The sequence below is a fragment of the Acomys minous genome, assembly GCF_964271855.1.
Source record: "Acomys minous genome assembly, chromosome: 10".
Classification (NCBI taxonomy): Eukaryota; Metazoa; Chordata; class Mammalia; order Rodentia; family Muridae; genus Acomys; species Acomys minous.
Genome location: NC_140491.1, coordinates 100652843 through 100675443, shown reverse-complemented (window position 1 = coordinate 100675443; position 22601 = coordinate 100652843). Strand labels below are relative to the sequence as shown.

At 37.8% G+C, this 22601-nt stretch overlaps 1 protein-coding gene across 3 annotated transcripts in view; it reads right to left on the bottom strand.

Moving 5' to 3' along the window:
• LOC311607891 (sodium channel protein type 2 subunit alpha) overlaps positions 1 to 22601 on the bottom strand; it is a 123911-nt gene that overhangs the window by 4143 nt on the left and 97167 nt on the right. For all 3 annotated transcript variants that reach the window (XM_084800063.1, XM_084800065.1, XM_084800064.1), the window contains exons 18-26: positions 22294 to 22414; positions 19205 to 19359; positions 17169 to 17342; positions 13779 to 13901; positions 11371 to 11652; positions 10380 to 10433; positions 6594 to 6731; positions 6148 to 6252; positions 2560 to 2830 (exon numbers count right to left, since the gene is read on the bottom strand). In XM_084800063.1, coding sequence (XP_084656189.1) covers positions 2560 to 2830; positions 6148 to 6252; positions 6594 to 6731; positions 10380 to 10433; positions 11371 to 11652; positions 13779 to 13901; positions 17169 to 17342; positions 19205 to 19359; positions 22294 to 22414 — 1423 coding nt within the window. The remainder of the gene's footprint in view (positions 1 to 2559; positions 2831 to 6147; positions 6253 to 6593; positions 6732 to 10379; positions 10434 to 11370; positions 11653 to 13778; positions 13902 to 17168; positions 17343 to 19204; positions 19360 to 22293; positions 22415 to 22601) is intronic.

Below are 22601 nucleotides of genomic sequence, written 5' to 3'. Positions count from 1 at the left end.
TTTCTTAAATACGAACACATGTATCGTATAACACACAAGAGTGGGAGGCAGGTTCACTTGGACATGACCTCTGAATCTTGTGTTAATACAACATTATATGACCAAAATGTCAGCTTGTGTTTTTGTTAAGCATTGTCAGAGTTTTCATAATAGACACAGACCCAAGTGAATGTATGCGAACAATTTGACACTACAATAGTACTTTATTCACTGGAGAACCAGTCATTGGGGCAGTGCCCTCACTCACTTTAGTGAGAGAACTGAGAAGTAGTGGAGAAAGGGAAGCCTCACGGCATGTCTTCTTTGCCCTAAATCTTTCTTTAAAAATTAAAGAAAATCTTTAAATTAATACATAAAACACAAAAAACTGCATAATTGGAGGGGTGTCAGGTGGTGTTTCCAAAGAAGTATGCACTGTCTAATGTTTTAACATCTTTATCCTAAGACCTTTATCTTCATAGTGAAAAGATTCAAGATTCTCCACAGTTGAGTGGAGAGTGGGGTATGAGTTTCACACGAACTCTGGTGCCTCATATTTGACCATGTCCCCTGGAGGGGGAGACCTGGTGGCACTCAGAGGAAGGATAGCAGGCTACCAAGAAGAGACTTGATACCCTATGAACATATACAGGGGGAGGAGATCCCTCTCAGTCACAGTCTTAGGGGAGGGGAATAAGGGGAAAATGGGAGGGAGGGAAGAATGGGAGGATACAAGGGATGGGATAACCATTGAGATGTAACAAGAATAAATTAATAAAAATTAAAAAAAAGAAAAGATTCAAAACCCTTTCTCGCCCTTTTAGAGTCTGCAGGGTATTGCTGTTATCTGTAGAGATCCTACTGTGCAGCTGTAGCCCAGAACTTTGCTTTTCTAAAACTATAATTCCCTTCCCATCATTCAGCCTCTCTCTCTTGATACTTCCCAGCCTTGGCTCACCAACCAGCCATTCTCACCTCCTAGGAGGTGAGACGTTCATATCCCCCATCAGTCCTTCCCACAGAAATCAGGCAGAGTGGTGCCGTATTGGTCAGTAGTAAAAAATCTAGATGCAGATGTTGCTCTGGATTATTGTGGTCTGTGTCCAGGTAACCAAAATAAAGTCAGACACAGGAAAACAAGTCACAGGTCTGGAGCCATGGGATGGCTCACTTGCAGTTCCTCCAGGGCCCAGGTTCAGTTTCCAGCACCCACATGGCAGCTCACAACTGTCTCTAACTTCCAGGGGATCCAGTGTCTTCTTCTGACCTCAATGGGCCTTACTTGCATGTGGCACACAGACATACATTCAGGCAAAATATCTACACACATAATTTAAAAAAGAAATTATATTATATGATACTTCTGGTTAGTTTCTCAGTGAATATAAATGTATGTATGCTATGTATGTATGCTATGTATGTATGTATGTATGTACGTATGTATGTAGTGGTTTTTCGGGACAGGGTTTCATTATCTAGCTCTGGCTTCCCTGGACTCACTTTGTAAACCAGGCTGGGCTATACTTGTCTAAATATAGAATAGCATTATACCCCAAAACTGTCATTCTTAATTAAAAATACCTTTTTGCTAAAAATGCTATTATCATCTAAGCTGTTGAAAAAACAGTGCAATCTGACTTGCCAAATGTGGAGCTCTCATGACTTTCAGTTTATACTGAACACATTATCTGAAATGTGCAAAAACATGAGGTATGCCTTGACATATTTTTTTCCTTCTCAGTATATTTTTCTTTTCTTCAAATAGGCCCAATCTAGTGATTGGGACTTCATTCATTCAGGGGTAAAGCATTTGCCTTATATGTTCAGGGCCTTTAGGTTTCATCTTAGTATAAAGCAAAATGATGATGATGATGATGATAAACCAAGCCTTTCCTTAAATCATATTATATTTACTTTTAGCTTCTTGTTTGGTATCTTGTTAATGAAAACTTAGTATATTTTGACAATAATCCATTTTGTATTTTTTAATACAACGTATACTTGTAAAAAGAAACATTGTGAACTATGGAGAGCTATCTGAACTCAGGAAAATCATGAAGCCTGTGTGTGTTATATGTAAACAAATGCACATACACACTATTTCCATCATCAAAAGATCATATCTATGTATCATCTGACTCCTCTTAGGGATTTATGCATATATGAGTGTTAGTTATTCATTCAAAGCAGTAGTTGTCTATAGCATAGGAATGTGCCTGAGCATAGGAGAGAATCTAAATTGAAGTTATTGTCTTGTAAATTGAGGCAAGAAAGTAAAAAAAAGAAAAAATCCACATAATTTTATGAACAGATGAAATAGCAAATAAGGAAAACCAAAAGGAATGGGCTATTAGGCTTTATCTGAAATTTTAAATGGTAAGAAGCATTTTTAATGTTAGACTATTACTATGAAATACTTTTCACTTTGTTTCTTTGTTGATTGGTTGGTTTTTTTGAGACAGGGTCTCACTATGTAGTCCCAGAATTGGTATCTTCTCTAACATCTCAAATACAGGGATTACTTGCGTTCACCCCTACACCTGATCCCATGAAGTTGTTGGGTAAAGCTCTCTTTCTTACCTACAATGGAGAGAATAACCACCACAAAATCAAAAATATTCCACCCAATGGTGAAATAGTAGTAGCGGAGGGAGATGAGCTTGAGCACACACTCTCCTGTAAACAAGACGATGAACACCAGGTTGATCCAGTACAAGATGTTGGTCATCTCTTGACTCTGGTCGTCAGTTTCCACCATCATGGTGACCATGTTGAGACAGATGAGGATCATGATGCTGATGTCAAAGACTTGTTTGGTTACAAAATCAAAGACCATCCCTTGAAATTTGTTCTGGAATAAATAACACAGACAAGTACACTCATACATACTTTATGAAGATCTCATTCAACTTATCTGGTTTCAATTATAGTAACATGAAATTTTTTCTTCTGTGAAAATATGCCATTCTTGTGTTGTCCTTTGTCAGTTTTTCTCAATTCAATTTTATGAATATTATCCACACTGTAAATTTTATAAAAAGAATTTCTAAAAACCCAACTTTTCTTAATTGTATTTGTTTCATGAATACTATTCATACTGCAACTCTATGAAAAGAATGGTAAGAAGAGCTGGTGGCCTCAATATCCCAAGCAACAGGATGTGGTTGTGATAGACAGTCAGCAGGTATTTGCAGTTATAATAAATATTTTTATTCCATGTGCTGTGACGTGAACATTAAAACAGCCTTTTAAGACTGAATAAATACTTGTCCCAGATATTTATTTCCTCTTATATTTTCCCCAGCCTCCATCAACCATGTTCTCTTCTCAAAGCTTCCATCCAAGGTCAACTTTATAATAGGTATATTATATTATATATAATAGGTATATTATACAATAGGTATACCTACATATAATAAGTAAGAATGTGGATAAGAAAGCTGAGGAAACTGGATCAAATTCTATATCTTGTGATATTCTACCAAGGTTAATTTCTTAGCTATGATAACATTTTTTGTGGTTATATAAGATGGATTCTCTTCACATAAAGATTACATGGAGTGAATCTCTTGTTAACAAGTTATGATTCACAACTTGGTCAACTGTGTTCGTTCTACTTGATTTGAGCCTCATTTCTCTTTTCTTTCTTCCTTTTTGATACAAAGTCTCACTTTGTAGTTCTAGCTGCTTTGGAACTCACTGTTTAGTCCATCCCCAACCTTGAATTAAGGGAAGTCTGCCTTTTTCTGTACCTTGAGTCCTGATAGTAAACACATGTGCTACCATGTCTGGCTTGAACATCATTTTCAAAACTTTATTGGCCTTACCTCTTGCTTGTGAAAATAAGTCCTCACTTGTAAAGAGTTGTCATCAAGAGATAGTGTAAAGGCTCTTTTTGCCTGTATCTGTTAAGAAATTCTGAACCTCTACAGCTCAGGCCTTCTTGGAATTTTTGTAGGTTTTCTCTTTTCAACTCAAATGGTGGAACTCTGCTACCTACACATTAATAGTTGTGTTCCCATAATTTGATACTTGTGGGCCTGTACTCTCCATCTCAGTGTTCTTCTCTCTCCTTTTCAGTAGAAATTTTGGACACCAAATAACAACTGTTCTGTTTGGTCCTTTCCTCTGAATGCACCTTGGCTGGCTGGGCTGGACCTCTACTTCTTATGGTTTTCTTTCCCTCCCAGACCTCCTTCCATTGACTAGTGCCAATTCCAACTTCCTGCCTTAGTTTCTAGTCACCATGGTTTGTCTTTGTATGCTTTCTCTATTCCCTTTATTGATTCCACACTTAGTACAGCACACAAATTCTATCCTATCATTTTAGCTTGCTCATCTCTCTCTTATCCATCAACACTGCTTTAAGTTGCAACTGTTCTGTGCTCTCAGAATACGTTGTTTATTCACTCATCCTGAGATTTCCTGGCGCTGCATCGCAGATGGTGTGCCTTTGTTTGCTGTTTTAGTTTCTTCTTCTTCATCTGGTTTGGAGGATCCTTGAAACAAAGCTGTACCACTTTCCTCAGAGACACAGCCTCCAGGTGTTAGTTAATCCAGACTTTCTTAGAAGCACAACTGGTCTTTCTTTCTTGTGAGAAGGACTAGACAAACCTCCTTATATTTATTGCCTATGTAGCATCTTAATGGGATTCTTCAATGTCTAATACCAATCCTGAATCCCTGCCAATTTAAATCTTAGGGCATTGGGTGCTGTGAAAGAAACTGTATAACCCTGAAGGCTTGGCCTACCATGGCACATGTTGTGTAAATTAATCTGAGTCCTAAACACTAATTAGCAACCCTCTGTCCATCCTTTGATCTGAGGACAATTCCAAACTCAGAGAAATTGACCACTCTTTTATCTACTTCTTTCCTGTTAGTTGTTGTGGGCTATCATAGTTAGTGTAAAGAAAGCCCTAAGCACTTTTCTTCATTTCATCATTTTTGGTTCCCATCCTCCATTCTTATGTCACTCAACATCCCCTGAAGAACTTTGTTCCTTTTCCTCTCTAGCCTGAACTGTCCATTCCTGGATCACATCCTGTGCAACTTTTGTTGTACGTAGCAGTTCTCTCCTTTCCTGAAGGTCTTTTCTATGCTTTAAATTTAATATCTAAATCACAAAAAGCTTCTATTCCACTGTGGTCTTTCTCTCCCATCTCTACCCACTTTGGCTGCTAAATTCTACAAACCGGAGCCCATGGTTCTCACTTCACACACCCCCCTCAGGGCTTTGAGCCTCCCATTGTCACAGCAACAGTCCACCATTCCTGTTCTTGACTTAGTTTTCGTTAAAAGACACCTTTTAATTTCACTTCAACAACAGTCTCCAAACCCATTCACTTTCCCTCTGGTGTGTTATTTCACAAAGATTGGGCTCAAGTTTCACTTATCTTTCCTCTCATGTAGTATCCCTCTGTCTCTGAGCTATTGGAAGATTTCCATACTGAACATTTGGTTGAACCTAGTCATTTATTGTTGCCAACAAATTCATAAAATCAAGAATCTTGGAGAATACTAATTGGTCTTAAACTCTGGGTACCGAGTTGGAAGAGCACCAAGAAGTAATATCTCATGTATTCCTTAGAAAGAATGGAAGAACTGAAGGCCTCTCCTGACTCTTCAAAAAGAACTAGCAGTCATTGAAAAATGGACATCTAGAATAGCTATGAAAGTCATAGTCCCACTTCAGGTCAGGGGAGCTGGGAAAACACAAAAATTAGTTGTATTTAAAGGCATAAGGAAACAACCCATGGTTGTATTTCATTCATGATTCATTCAACTGATGAGCTAAGCAGGCACTGGGACTGCCTAGCTGTACCAGTCAAGCCACAAGGCAGTAAAGGGAATCCACTGTTTCCACATGACAGATGTAAATATTTTTAATATCATCTCTATATTATAAGAATGTCTTCAATATCATTATTTTTGTGATGTACTATATTTTGTGACAAAAAGCATTTACATTTATTTTATATGATTATGTATAATATATGATATATTAAATAATTTTGGCATATGTATATGTATGGCATATATGCATGCTAATGAGTCAGAATATAAAGATGGGACTCAAAATTCAGAAAAGTACTTCTTTCTGGGAGTTTGGCTGTGTGAGTGACATGTATCATAGTGCTCACTGATAAGAAAGAAGTCTGTTCTTACAGCAGGTCGAGGTATGGGTTTTTGCGGCTTCTTGGACCCCAGCTTCTTCATGGCATTATAGTATTTCTTCTGTTCTTCTGTCATAAAAATGTCTTGACCTCCGAAGTAAAGGAAGAAAAGCAAAGTATTGTTAAAACCAAGTTCTTTCCTAGCTGTAAAATCCACCTGAATGCTTGTATGAAGGTTGATGTTCCTAATGTGCCATTTTGCATTAAGAAAGATGTACTCAGTCAACATATTAGTTATATCATAGCAGGCACAGCCACACGCTGGAGGTTTCAAAGCATTGTGTATGGACTATGAATGATTTAAACTCTTAAAGGTCATTAAATGCCAAAATCACTTCTCAACTTTGTATTGTTTTTCTGCATTTTGGAGCACAAAGGAAGTGGTGTGATGGACTTGGCTCATACTGTACAGCAAAAAGGAGATCTGGAAATACTTATCTTTTTTTTCTGTTGGTTGAAGTTATCTATGATGACACCAATGAAAAGGTTCAGTGTGAAGAATGAGCCAAAAATAATGAAGATGACAAAGTAAAGGTACATGTACAGATTGTCTTCATATTTGGGTTGCAATTCTACCTAAAATATGAAGTATGGTAACAATTAGATTCAATAGTTTGATAAAAAAAAGTGCATCATTGAAATTTCTAAACATGAAATAAATGGACAAACATTGGACAGATTTTAGGAACAACCAGGTCTAGTGTACCTTTCGAATGGTGCAAGGCTATCCTCTGACTTGAGGAAATGAAAGGCGTTCATGCCAAAGTTTAAATAACTATAATAACCTCACCAAATAAACCCCTAGATTGTGAATGTTCTTTTCCTCAGTAAGCAAAGATCTCAACACAACTTGCAAATAGGATTACCTCTTCCCACAGAAGAGAAGTCAGAGCCTCACCACACTAGTTAATAATAGTTAAAATAGTTAATAATAGTCCTCTCTGCCTGTGAAATGGAAACACTAGAACCTAAGTGTAGCTTGTGAAAGTTAAGTATGTATAAAAGTATAAAAGTGTGTAAGGCTTAATAGTATACACTTCCCAGGTAGTCTAAAAACCACACTGTGCGTGTGCACATGGGTAGGTTGGTAGGGTCTGTCCTTCCTGATAGTGAGTGTACTGACTCAGCATCTCCAGTAGGTGCTTTTTGTATTACAAGGACCCTCTGTCTTGTCGAGACCTTAGAGGAAAGCAAATTGTATAGAAAGCCTCAGCTGTAATCAAAAGGCTAACACAGGGCACATTTGATAATTCAGTTAATCAATCATGGATGATAAGCAATGCCAACTGAAGCCTACTGTACCATAATAATAACTTTGAGTGTCATGACCAACATGTCTTTACATAAAACATAATAAAATAAAAAACAACAAATCTATTTTAAAACTAAATGTTATTTAGTTTTAAATAACTTGACTTATCTGTGTGTATGTATACATAACTTTGTATTTCAACACTTTTAAAATTAAATACAACATACTAGATTAACTTGTCTAACATATAAGCTTAAATAAAATACCTTTTATAAGAGAAACACTACAACTTAAGTACCTTACAAATCCTTGTGTGTTTATTCTTCTGTATTCTATTCTGTATCCGAGACACTACCATCACTGGTAGCAACATGATTAGCCCTCTTTATTGTACTACTCATTCTCCATTTTTTTTTTGAGTTGACACCTTGATATTCTTTTTTTTTTTTCTGTAGACCAGGCTGGTCTAGAACTCACAGCCATTTCCCTGCCTCTGCTTCTCAAGTGCTGGGATTAAAGGCCTTCGCCACCATGCCCAGTGGACACCTCGATATTCTTTAACAGTATGTTTATTTTGTAGCAATTTTGAATTGATAGAAAAGTCATTGTGTGTCTACAGTTTCTTTGCCTTATTGTGTCCACATTCACTTTTCCCACTATATAATATTGATTTTTGCTATTGTTTTTCAGTTAACTCCAGTTCTTGTCACTTTAAAATGTTTGTTTATAAATTGACTGTCCTATACATTTTATACAGGTATAAATTTCTAAAGACTATATTACAAAAAGCAAATAGCAAATCATATCTTGAACTTTATTAAATAATGTACTAGTATCCATCTATTTTGTCTTATTTATCTAGCAGTGGTGCATGCATGCACATGCACATGTGAGTATTAGAGGACAACTTTCAGGAGTCAGTTTTCTCATTCTGTACATGAATGTGGGGAGTGGGAATTGAACTCTGATCACCAGGCTTGGCAGCAGGCACCTTTACTCACTGAGCCACCTCTCCAGCCTCCAACTATATTGCAAAGAATACTTACTCATTTTTCCACCATTAGCATGATATAGAGTCCTTATTACTTTTTATGCTTGGGAATACTAGAAATTATCAGACTTTAGTATTGTCAATTTAGTAGGTATATAGGTAATGTTTCATTTTGATTTAAATTTGCATTTTAATGATGACTAATGAAAGTAAAAGTCAGATCCTGGCATGGTGGCAGGCCTTTAGTCCCATCAGTCAGGAGGCAGAAGCAGGTGTGATATCTGAGTCAAGCCAAGCTGATCTACACAGGGAGTTGCAGGTCAGCCAAGGTTCCATAGTCTTGTCTCAAATAAGTAAATTACATTAAGTAAAAATGAAAGTAAAAAATAAAAAAAATAAAAGCCACAAACTCTTTCTCATAATTTGAGTGGCCCAATTAGCTTGTTTCTAAGGGAGAGAAGGAAAGTAAGCTGTGTGCCATGTAGGCTGGTGCTAAAGACAGAAAGAGCTGTGAGTGAACAAATCAAGAGGTAGAGAGAGCTCCTGCACAGTTACAACACAGTTTCCAGTCAGAGCTCAAAAGTGTTCCGCCACTGAATACGTTGAGCCTCTCTACCTCAATGGTGAAACGAGTTCCCACCAAAGCACACAAGGCTCCTGTGTAAATTCGATGAGATTATATGACGTAACGCTTGGTATCCTGAGCAGTGAAGAGTAAAACATTACTATCATGATGCAGAAATCACCCAAGCTGGGATTGCTGATGCCATACAGGTTTTTTGTTTGTGGAGATTTTGTGGGTTTTTTTTTGTTTTTTGTTTTTTTTTTGGTGTTTGTTTGTTTGTTTGTTTTCCCTTAGCATTTTCTGCCTCCATTGATCTTCTATCTGATTCTTCCTTTTTATGAACAACAACAAAAAAAAAAATTCAGAGATTTTTAATACAGATAACTAATTGCTGGTATAGAGACAAGCTATTTTGAGAGTAATTTGGGAGGTCGGGGGTGGGAGGTCTAGCCATCCAGAAACCAACTTCTTTCTTAAATGCCACTTTCTTTCAGTAAACTGTATGAACTTAATACAAACTGAAGCAAAATCTCTGTGCTCATAAGGTAGATCTTGCAAATCCCTGCCTTCTCTTACACACTTCCACCTCTTGGCTGGAGACACCATTAGGTCTGGCTTATTTGTTCTGTTTTCTGTGTTCCTCACCATTAGTCATTATTAGTCATATCCGTCCTCACAGAAGATCCAATGCCAAAGGAAACTTATGGTAGATGAATAAAAATTACCCTGAGGATTTCTGTTCACAAAACCAAAACATCCTCTTTTGAAAATACAGTTCATAAAAATTTAAACACCAGGACCCAAGCCTACTAGAAAAGACCACGACAACAACAGCAACAGCAACAACAGCAGCAGCAACAACAACAACAACAACAAATCACAATGAAGGGCTGTAGAGAAGGCTCAGCTGTTGAGTATTTGTTGCTCTGTTTGAATGGACTAGCGTTCAATCCCCAGCACTCACTTGTTGGCTCACACTTGTCTGTGACTCCGGTTCCAGGGGATTTGAAGACTTCTTCTAGCCTTTGTGGGCACCAGGAATACATACGATGCACACACACACAAATAGGCAAAATACTCACTTACGTAAAAAAAATATTTAAAAGTATACAGCGAGTCAAGAAAAACTTTCTAATTAAAAATGTAAAAAAATTGGCCAGCTTTGACTATTTTTAAGAAGAGTACTATTACACTGTTTTATATGTTAAGTAATTTTAACTCTGTAACTAAAGACTGGGATCCCCAATGAAATCTTTTAAAATAAATAATGTAATATAAATACTTTATTTTGGTAAAATAGTTGTGTTCTACGAATTGATCTACAGTTATATGGGGTTTTTTTTGCCATCAATAATTTATAATAATGTGGATATACCCATTTGATTCAAGTAAGCAATTTTCCCTAAATAGACTTACATTTCTTGAATCAACAGCTGCATACATGATGTCCATCCATCCTTTAAATGTGGCCTGTAAAATAATCAAAACATTTATGTTTCCTCTTTATTGACGTTTAGAAAAGAAACTATCAGAGCAAAAGTACAAACGAAGAAATGAAACCTTGGCAGAAAGCATCCTGGGTATCTTCACCACAAAGAAATGACAGATATTTGAGGTAATAGACAAACTTCACCTGGGTGCACATCACAAGTGTCTACACGTGTCAACACTTCCCCTAGCACCCACAAATACAAACAATTAAAAATGTTTATGTAGTTAACTGAGATTCAGTCACATGCATTTGTGTAACATGGTTTGTGGCTATTATTTACACACTGTGGACATGCTTGGTACTGGATACATTATTCACTACCTTATCTTATAAAATCTTGGCATGAACTTTAGCACCTATAATGAAATCCTGATTTACCGTCACAATATATGGTCATAAGAGTCACATCAACAGCCTTTGATGGTGATAAGTTTATAAGAGTAATTATTGTAACGAACCTAGGAAAGCATGTCAGAGTCAGGGTGTTGGCACGAGACAAGATTGAATATCATTCCATGTGTGTATATACCACGCTTTCTTTAGACATTCACCCACTGATAAATTTAGACTGATATCATAGATAATGGTTGTAATATGAAATCAGTATGTGAAAGAGATGAGATCGCACATATGTTTTCACACATGGAGCTTGTGTTTCCACTGGGCACCTGTCCAGGGCGGGAATCACCAGATCATATGGTAGTTATTTTATAATTTTTTGAAGAATTTCTGTATTGTTCCACATATGGCTTACTAAGTAATGTTTTCACAAACAGCATGTCAAAGTTACCACAAACTCATTATCTTTCTTCTCTTTGATGATAGTCATTCTCACAGCTGCGAGGGGGCACAGCTCATCCTGGAAAAAAAGACAGCCTTAGGCACATCACAAGCAACTGCAAAGTGGTCGCTTACCACTTGAAGCAGAGAAAGATATCCAAGTCCCACGTTATCGAAGTTGACTTTGACATTTTTCCACCGGGCCGTCTGATTGCTCTCTATGAGAGCTTGGCATTCACTGTAGTTGTTGACCACACTCACATCAAACATTTCCCCAGTGGTGTAGTTGATGCAATGATAGAACTTGCCGGCAAAGAGATTCACTCCCATGATACTAAATATGAGCCAAAAGATCAGGCAGACCAGAAGCACGTTCATTATGGATGGAATGGCGCCTAGGAGAGCATTTACAACCACCTGGCACAGGAGGAGAAGGAAGGAACTCGTGAGAAGACAAGGCTTTATGTTCACTTACTTTCAAGTATTACTAGAAAACAACGATCTGGCTTGGGAAATGGCCCTGCTGTTATAAGCACTCTTGCTCTTCTAGAGTATCTATGCTGGGTTTCCAGCACCCATATCAGGTAGCGAACGTTTCTCTGTAGCCTCTAAGGGCATCTAAACGCATGTGTTGCCTATACATATACACAGACATACAAACATACACAGAATATAAATAAATACATCTTTAAAAACAAAATAATGGTTAGGAGCTGTAGATCAATGACTAATGGTATTTCCTGCTCAGGATGATCTAGGTTTGATTCCCAGCGCCCACACAGAGGCTCAGGACTATCTGCTGCTCCAGTTGCAGAGACTCTGCTGCACTGTTCTGGTTTCTAAGGCCACCACACATACATGTAGTGCACATGTATATATAAGCAGAAAAATATACACACACATAACATAAAATATAAATCTTTATGTAACAGAGAAAATAAGAATCAAATGATAGAAAAATATGCTTATCCTCAAAGTTGAATATTGCGTAGAAATGTCCAATAACTAAACATAAGAATTTTTGTTTGTTCATTTGCTTTCTGAGACAGGGTTTCTCTGTGTATCCCTGGCTATCCTGGAACTCAATTTGAAGACCAGGTTGGCCTCAAATTTAGAAATTTATTTGCCTCTGGCTCCCAAGGGCAGAGATTAAAGGCATGTGACACCATCACCCAGCACAGAATTTTAAATTCTAAAATTCAGAAGAATATGAAATAAATTTTATATTATGGGGTGTTCTCTTAGGGGGTGAACACATACTTAACATTTTTTTCAAAAAGAAACAGAGATAATCAAAATCAACAAGTAATTAAGACCACAAGTAATGGCATAAATTTATGAGATAATCCTAAGAAGAATACCCCAAATGAAAAGTATAAAATACCAAATTGAGGACATTTGAGGGTGCAGTATAAAGTGGAATGTCAGTCACATGCACAGCCTGAGATTTGGTCCCAAAGTCAAGAGAGAGGAAGTAGGGGTATATGAGAGATGAATTTGACATAGAAAATGTGAAATACGTTCTAGTAAAAAAATTGAACACACTTTGTTATTATTGTTGTTATTTAGCCTGCAACTGCAAAAATGGGATTTTAAAAATCACTTATTAAAAAAAATTAAACAGCTAGCCTACTATTTCTTTCTATGCTACCATACATAGAAAAACATACACAAACATGCCTATACACCCACAATAACGTTAATCTGTGGTTGTGCTTGTAAACTTTGATAAAGTCAAAGTAACTATTTTATTTCCATTTTTGTTTTTGTCTTGTTTGTTTTGTTTTTGAGACAGGGTGCTGCTTTGTGGCTCAAGCAGGCCTGGAACTGACTATGTAGGATGGCATTCCCATCCCAGGGCCTCAAACTTCTGAGTGCTACGATTACAGGAAACTGTTTTAAGTATCACAAAAAGCACCCATTTCTACAAGCTACACGGTTTTGTTTTTGTTTTAAATATGCAATACCATAGAGTCAGGGTACAATCATTTTCTAGGTGGTGACAATATGAGCTTTTAAGCTTTTGTCCCAGGGAATGACAAAGGTCAGCATGAATTCCTCCTGGTCCTTTGTACTACCTTTCTAAGGGAGTATTAGGTTTCCACAGCTGACCTACTTTTTAGACATCTAAGTCTGTGTTTACAAACCAAAAGGTCAAACTCAGACTTCAAAAGGCACAAAGGAACTAATACAGTGCAGCGAAGACATGGCGAGTCATGACTGGGTAGCTTTAAATTACATCAAGTTATAAGTCCTAAACATTTGGAAATAGAGAGAGGGTAAGTAATATTGATTCCTATTGGCAATCTATGAGATATGACCAAGAATTCCCTAATGAAAATGAAGGGAAATATGAGCATCAGGCATGGTGTTCTTTGAGTCTAATGATACTCTGCATTATGGATGTTGGATACATATTACTGATTGGTTGCTTATGAAAATATGAAGACACAAACTCGACATGAATTTGCCCTGTCTACTCTAGAAATTTTTAGTTTATTTTAAACTATAACCACAGCAAATTCTAAGATGTTTGGTCTTACCCTCATTCCTTCAAACCGGGATAAGGCTCTTAGTGGTCTCAGAGCTCTTAATGTTCTGAGGGATTTGATGGCACCAAGTTCTGAGTAGCCCAGAGCATTTGCAGTTAAGCTAACCAGTGAGACCTATACAAAAAAAAAAAAAAAAAAAAAAGAGCATACAACTGATTAAAAGTTATAGATAAGAGTCTACACAATTCAACCTTGCAAAATGCAACAAACAAGAGGTTCCCAAACTTGGCTGAGTTTCCGTATCACCCAGGAACTGTTGAGAACACTGTCATTCTCTGGTTTTTTTTCCCCTCTACATCCAGCCTCCCATCCCCATTTAGATGTCTGTTTGTTTTCTAATGAGAGGAAGAAAAGATGTGGATTTGGTGGGTGAAGAGGTGGGAAGAACCTGAGAGGAGTTGGAGGAGGGAAACTGTGATCAGAGTATTATACATAGTAAGGTCAAGTCTATTTTTAACTAAAAAAAAAAAAAAAAAGACATTGAAATCTGGCAGAGTTTGATTTAGTAAGTTTGGGGAAAGACGTGAGAATTTACATTTTTCTAAGTTTTCTGGAAAAAGCAACATTGTTGATTCATGAGTCACATTTTGAGAATTATATTAATTAGAGAAAATAAAATTAGTGAATATAAAAGAAAAGTAGAAATTTTAGTATAACTAAAGAATTTTAAGGTTATTATTCTCTTTATTTTTTATACAGATCTCTAGTGCTATTGGTAAAAATTGTAAAATTTCAGTTGGAAAAAAATCTGTTGTAGGCATCATTAACATACATGACTACCTTTGGGAAACAGTACATACAACATGAACTCAGAAATTATATCTTGTTCTAAAGCACACCAAAATTTGAAAATTAGATAAACAGAAATAAATACATAATGTGGTTTAAATGATGGTGATAATAAGTATTTGAAAATGTTTCTCAGAAAAAAATAACAGAAATAAATAAAATTTCTTTAACAAAATCTTGATTTTTTAAAAAATAATTTTGCATGTGTATTCTGAATTTAAGGGGGGAAATGAGGTACAAAATTCACGTAGGCAGTTTTGGACTTTATAAGTCTTCTCTTCCTAGATAACTGAGGAACAAACTGTCTGAATTATCATGAACTGTGAAGGTTGTCTGAATGTAAACAAGGAGGACCTACAGTGTTTGCACTCTCTGAAGACAGAACCCAAAGGAGAGGTGTACATTAAAGGATGGAAAAAAGTTAGACGAATGAAAAAATGCTCTGAACTGGAGCAGATAAACCATTAGCTATCAAAAGAGTTAAAGAAGTGGTAAGCCGTAACACTGTCAGTAGGTTGTTTTGCTATAGGTGAAAAGGAGATACATTTTGGGTCTCCCTTGGACACCATAATTTTCTGTGTTTTTGTTATTTTGCATTTTCAATAAACCCCTTTCTGTTTCAGCATTTACGCCCTCACCAGCTTCTCTCAGTAACACAGTTAGCTTGTCTCGTATCTTCCTTGTACATAATTCTTCAGTGTCTTCCTCTCCATTAAACCCATCCATTCATATTTCTTTGGATGATATCATGGGTTCCTTAAATGGTTGTGTAACTTGTCTTTCCTCCTTTGTCCTCCATTTAGAGACTTCTGCCTCCTATTCCACGCACTCTGTGCTCATCCTACTTCTTGGCTTGGCTTCAGAGTTGACACATGTGAGCATCCATCTCTGCTTGGCGCCTACTGGCATTCTCATCACTCAAACTCTGGTCCACTCTACTCTCAAGAAACCTTTCCTTTAGGTGAGTATATATCAATTTTGGCAGAACGAAAACTACAAAAAAAAAAGCCTATGTGGATAGAATTGATCCTAAACTTGGTTATATTCTGGTTATTTGGCCTTCAAAACATTCTCCTACTGGACTCCTTATGCAAAAGGAAGATAGGATCACAGAACGGATATTCTTAACAAATAAATAAAGTAAAAATTGAAGACATACATAAAAAATTCTGAATTTATTACAAAGGAAAGAATAAGATTGTATCAACTGTCAGGAACAGACCCAACAGAAATTGTAGTGCCTCCTTACTAATTCTGAGTTTATGTCATTATGGGTAATTAATAAAGATTGACAAAAAAAAAAAAAAGAAAAAAAAAAAAAAGAAAGAAAGAAACATTTCCTTAAGGGAAGCAATTAAGCTTCTCTGGGACCAGAGAAGTGGCGCTTCTACTTATAGCTCCATAAGAAAACAGATGATGAGAAAACAAAATATCAACCAGCTCAACATACAACCATGAGTGTATTCACAAATCCAAAATAGCAGGTATCAGATCATATTAGATAATGTGAATTCAGGTGGCAAGAAAATTTTATTTTTTATTTTCTTTATGTTTAACTAATATGGATTAAGAACTTATACTTGTTTATATACTATTAGGTATGCTTTCACCAAGCTACTGTTGTGTCGCAATTTTACAACTACATAAAAAGTGAGGAGCACGGAGCATGGTGTCTTTTGTTTGTTTGTTTGTTTGTTTGTTTTTTGGTTTTTCTAGACAGGGCTTCTCTTTGTAATCTCCGGAACTCACTATGTAGACTGGGCTGACCTCCAACTCAGAAATATCAGAAATACACCTGTCTCTGCCTCTTAAGGGGTGGGATTAAAGGCATGCACCACTACTGCCCATCAAAAATGGTGTCTTATACAAGCTATTATAGAAAAGAAAGAGTGATGGCATATTAGACACATTTGTTTTGTTGTTTGTAATGGTCAAACAGATAAACATGTGGCTTTGATTTTTGTTTAATGTCTTTCTGCATTTCAAGGTTTTCAATGCAATTCTACATGTCCCCTTTGCGTGCTACATTTCGGAGTAATTTACCATATTCAATTATGTTAAACGCTTCTATATTCTGATATTCCATCTTAATATTTTAAACACAAGTACAACTCGATAAATCCTTAAAAGTTAGCTTAGCCAATTTGTTTTTAACCACAGATAAATCCAGTGGACCTTTCAAATCTACATGCAGGTAATATTCTGTGTATGGGACAAATATTTCTATGCAGCCTCAAGTGCTGACACATTACTACTGCCAAAGATGCTTATGAAGAATCATAACAACTGTGGCTTTATGAAATATGAGAATTAAAAACAAAGTTGGAAAACAATCTTAACTTCAGCAAAGCTCAGAATTTCATATACTGACTTGAATATTATTTTCAAACTAAGTCATTAAACAAAAGGCAGCACTGAAATCGACAAAACAAGTCTCAGGTATACTTCCACTGGAGAAGAAGAAAACAGCATTTGTAGTTGGACTAAAGCAATGCTTCCCCATGTGCCTGCTTTGTGTCGTTGGCCACAGCCAGGACCAGTGGTAACCATCACTTGTTAAGGCCTAAAAGAGTAAAACTGCAGGGTACTCACATCCACGATCAGGAAGTCCAACCAGCACCAGGCATTGGTGAAATACATTTGGAAGCCATATGCGACCCACTTTAGAAGCATCTCCAGGATGAATATGTAAGTGAAAACCTTGTCGGCATATTCTAACATGGTCTTGATGGTCTTTCGCTGCTCGATATATATGTCTTCAAAGGCCTATATGTGAAAACATGGTATTGAATTTCGTTGTCATGAACATTTCTACTTTATGTATTGGGAAGAGATGATGCAAGCCTTCTTCAGTCAGGGACAGGAGGGTCATCACGCTGCCCTGCCTTCACAGTTATCTGCACATGTGAGGAGCACCTGGGTGCTGTAGCCTACCAAGAGACTCACGCAATATTAAAATCTGGCGATTGAGACTATCGCAAATGAGCTTAAGATGTGTGAGAGAAGGTGAGATGTTTCTTACTCAAGCAAGAGGTGAAGTGTCATTTAGGTGTAGCTTAGAATCCAGAGTCACTCTCAGGGATGTGGGACAAGGGGGGCTCCTGAGCCTGGGAAAGGGAAAAAACATCATCCCCTCACTTTGCACAGCACTTTTGGGTGTGCCATTCTGCAGCTCTTAGAAAAAAGGGTGTGGTTATTTCCCCAAGAGCCCCTGGGCCTTCTGGGATGAAAAGACCATTTAAGACAAATTTTTTTTTTTGTACAGGAAACAATAACTGTGTCTGGTGGCCTAGATAAAGGAACGAAGGAAGTTTTCCTTTTCAAGAACGAGGGAATCCCGGTTTATGACTGGGCTCAGCACAAGTGCTTCGGAGCTTAGCATGCCGCTGAAGGAGGATGCCCCAGAAACCAGCTTCTGTGTGAGCATGCACTTGTGTTTAGGTGAGCCGTGACTGAGTGTACCAGGGAACCAAGAGCTAATATAGCAAGGTCACACCCTGGCGAGGACTCAGTTCCTAGTCGATGGCAGGATGCAGGACTCAGTGAAATCAGAAGCGGACTTACCACTGGCCTCCAGAAGCAATGTACTCATTGTCCTAATGAAATTTACTCATAAGCCCTTTCGGCAAATTAAAAGTAAAGGAAACACAACTACCTTCACATCACAGAATGGGGAAAAAAAATCGGTCTCCCTCTTTCCGTTAATGAGTATTTGATTAAATTACTTATTTCTTTAAAAGAAATCAGATGCAAACTAGGTTTGCAATGCTTTTAAAAATTGAGTTAGCTGACTACTCATCGCTCAGTGTGGCTGGCAAGCGATTGGTGCGAGGGAGTCAGGTGACTTCTTGCAGGAAGAGGCTTCTACTGGCAACCCATATCCTATTTGCTTAGTCATTCTCAAGAAGCGCCACTTATCTTTCTCACTGCCAGCAGGTGCATTGCACAGAAACTAAAATCTATTTCTTAAATAAGAAGACAATTGCACTTATATTGTACTGTATGGATAAAATTTAGTTGTTGCTGGGAAATATAATAACCGACCTGAGAATAAGAGAATAAAGTTCACTATACAAAAATAAAGAGCTGCCACTGGTGACTAAAAGTCAGAGATCTCTTTGAAATATTATGAGAACACACACTGTCTGTGTGAGGTCCTATCTGGCTCCTGCAGATATAGCGCTCTTGAGGTCCCTTCCACACACATCCTTCACTTTTCCCAACAGGCTACTTGCCAAATTGATAAAGTGAAGTTCGGCAGAGGAAAGCGGGAAAGCGTCACCTACCAGAGCACCAGGAGGAAAGGTTGCTCAGCGCCCCCTACCAGAGCACCAGGAGGAAAGGATGCTCAGCGCCCCCTACCAGAGCACCAGGAGGAAAGGATGCGCAGCGCCACCTACCAGAGCACCAGGAGGAAAGGATGCTCAGCGCCACCTACCAGAGCACCAGGAGGAAAGGATGCTCAGCGCCCCCTACCAGAGCACCAGGAGGAAAGGATGCGCAGCGCCACCTACCAGAGCACCAGGAGGAAAGGATGCTCAGCGCCACCTATCAGAGCACTAGCGGGAAAGCATGCGCAGCGCCCCCTACCAGAGCACCAGGAGGAAAGGATGCGCAGCGCCACCTACCAGAGCACCGCTGCTGAGTAGAATCATGAAGACTATGAAGGTTTCAAACCAGTTGTGCTCCACTATCTTGTAGCACGTTTTCCTCAAGTTCCACCAGAGTTTGCCTTTGCCTTCTTCTATGCTTATCTGACAGCACTTGAACTTTCTCACACAGTCTAAAATACGTGAGAGCGGATGAAGAAAAGGTCACCAGTTAGTCTCCGTGCATCGTTGTGAAGGTGGGACATGCACCCACATCATTACCTCATAGTGCAGTGTAAACAACTTCATTTTAAAGATGGCTCTACTTGCATAAATTAATACCAACAGCACAGTTTTTAAAAATAATTTGTTAAATGATCGTTTATTTTTATGTATGTAGAGCTATAACATAATGTGTCATAAACCACACACATAAAGAAAAACAAAGCAAAAGCCACAGCTTATGTTTCTGTTCTGCACTTATCCCATGGGTAAAACCTAATACTCTATGTAAATATGACATATGTTTGAATTCCGACTAGTCTCTTCATGGCATAATATAACTTAACCATTTCACCATAAGGTTTCACTATGCTTCTCGCCATGAGATTATGGGAATTTACATAAATGTTCACTATTACTGAAATATTGGGGTTTTTTTTCTGATCATTATCAGCAACAATGCAATGAGCACCTGTATGTACTTTGTGAGGTACTAGGTAGAAGGCTTCTCAGTAAATATTTATTGAATAGCTGTTGTATTCGAAATTTATACTTGGAAAACCATAATAAGATTATGTATGTAAAACAGTCTTATCCTTGGGGAATGCACATTTTTGAGGGAATGAATTTTCAACAAGTTTTACATTCCTAGAAACCACCAGTTATCATAAGGCAAAGTCTTATAAAGTCTCATCAGTAAAGGTGAATTTGTGGCTAGGTCTTGCGAGCTGTGTAAGAGTCCTCAATAGTTCCTGCCTCAGAAATATGCCAGTCAGATATACTGGGCCAGAAGGCTGAAGATGATGTTCCAAGGTTATAGAGTATGCATGACTCTCCAGGACCTCACTCTCCTCTCTATTTCTCTCTCTGTCTCTCTCTGTCTCTGTCTCTCTCTGTCTGTCTGTCTGTCTGTCTGCCTCTCTCTCTCTCTCTCTCCCTCCCCCCCCCTTAATTTGGAAGTTGCTACCCTGCACTTCCTGTTTACTCAGGTACTTAATTTTACTCCTTCTCAGGTCTCTGATGGGGTTGAAGACCAAATAGTTTAGTTTCACAATTAAGCTTAGTTGTTTAGGGGTTAAGACATTTTTAGGTCTACATGGATGTTTTAAGTTGATAGTGATGACATATGATAGATATTGAGTTACATTCAGAATTTTAGACTCACCAAGATAGGAAAAATGTTTTCTTCAAGGTTGCCAAATACAAACAGCCAAAACACTATGAATGTAACGTGAATATAATTCCTGATTGTTCTCTGGTTCTTCTTGCTGTATGTAGTTTATTTTATATATATGTAATAATACAAATGTATATGTAAAACAGAAATAAAAAAGAAAAAAACGAGTCCTACTAATAACTTGAAGTTATGAGAACCAGCTAACAAACACAAATAAAAATTAATGACAAGAAAGTCTGAGCATTTTGCTCAAGGCATTAGCTCAAGGTTGTTAGCCAAGCCCAGGGGAGCAGCTTAGAGCTGAGGGTTTCATATGGTTTGGTATTCATCACTATTGTTACAGGATATAACTAACCCTCGTCTGAAATGACATAATTTCAGTTTTCTTTGGAAAATCTTTTTAAGAGTATATGATGGCAAAGGCCCTATACAAAAGTATCTATATTTCAGCTTTCTTATATCTTTCATCTTTGTTCAAACTTTATAAAAATATTGACCTTGAGTGATTCAGGAAATTATTATTCAAGGTCAGATTGAAATGTACATTTATCAGTTAGTACACAAAGTATAGCCACTCAGTAAGTGACAGGTTGTTTCCTTGCTCTTTTTAGTTGCTTATCTTTTCCTTTACACTTTAAAACCTTAACATGTATTGGATGGCAAGAAGAGTCCATTGTGAGGGTTAGGATTTTGTCAACACAAATTCAGGTCATCTGGGAAGAGGAAACCACAAGTGTGAAAATGTTTCTATCTGATTGGTGTATACACAAATCTGTGGGGCATTTTCTAGATTAATGATTGGTGAGAGGGATCTCAGTCCGCAAACATGGTGCTACCTTTTGGTAATGGTCATGTGTTGTTTAAGAAAGCAAGGAGATCTTTTCCAGTCTGTAGGCTGTCTCTTTGTTCTCTTGACAGTGTCTCCTGCCTTACAGAAGCTTCTCAGCCTCATGAGGTCCCATTTATTAACTGTTGACACTAAGGCCTGAGCTGTTGGTGTTCTGTTCAGGAAGTTGTCTCTTGTGCCAATGTGTTCCAGGCTCTTCCCCACTTTTTCTTCTAACTGACTTAGTGTCTCTGGTTTTATGTTGAGGTCTTTGATCCACTTGGATTTGAGCTTTGTGCCAACCCTACATCTGACAAAGGTCTAATATCCAAAATATATGAAGAACTCAAGGAATTAAACACCATCAAACCAAATAACCCAATTGAGAAATGGGGCTTGGAATTAAACAGAGAATTCTCAACAGAGGAATATCAAATGGCTAAGAAAACAAGGAGAGCAAGCGAGTAAGCTGTATTTCCCCGTGACCTCTGCTTTAGTCCTTGCCTCTAGGTTCCTGTCTTGACTTCCTGCCCTGACCTCTTTCAAAGTGGACTGTGACATAGAAATGTAAGCTCAATGAACCTTTTCCTCCCCAGTTCCCTTTTGGTCTGAATGTTTTATCACAGCACCCAAAAGCGAACTAATATACCAACTAGCAGCATATCTTAGAGGTGATCAGTACTTCAAAAGCAAAGGATATGGTTGCATAAATAAAACCTATAGACAGAAAGGTTGCCTTTGTTTTGAGATTTAAAACAAAGCAAATAAAACAAAAGTTGTTAGATAAATAGGTATTGGTGGTCAGAGATGGTTAGACGGTAGGTAGAGAGACAGAGAGAGGTGACAAGAAAGATGGATGCACAAGAGAAGAAGGCTGCTGACACAACCCCACCATTTGCTGACCTTCTGTGAAACAGGCTTCTGGCTCAAGGGATTCTTCCGGTTCAGCCTCTGGCTGCTCTCCCTCCGCCGGAGCGCCTATATCAACTGTACTGCCTTCAGACGAACTAGTTGCATTCAGTTTCTGAAAACCAATCCAACAGAAAAGCTTTTAAACACATTCTCCAATCTAAGCATAAAGATTCCTAAGGTGTGCTCCCTCCTCCCCCAGTCTTCTGTATACATTCTCTTGATCTGTAATTTAAGAATAACTTAAATGTAATGCCAATCTGCTTTGGGAGAGGTGGGGGGGTCACAAGATTAGATATAGG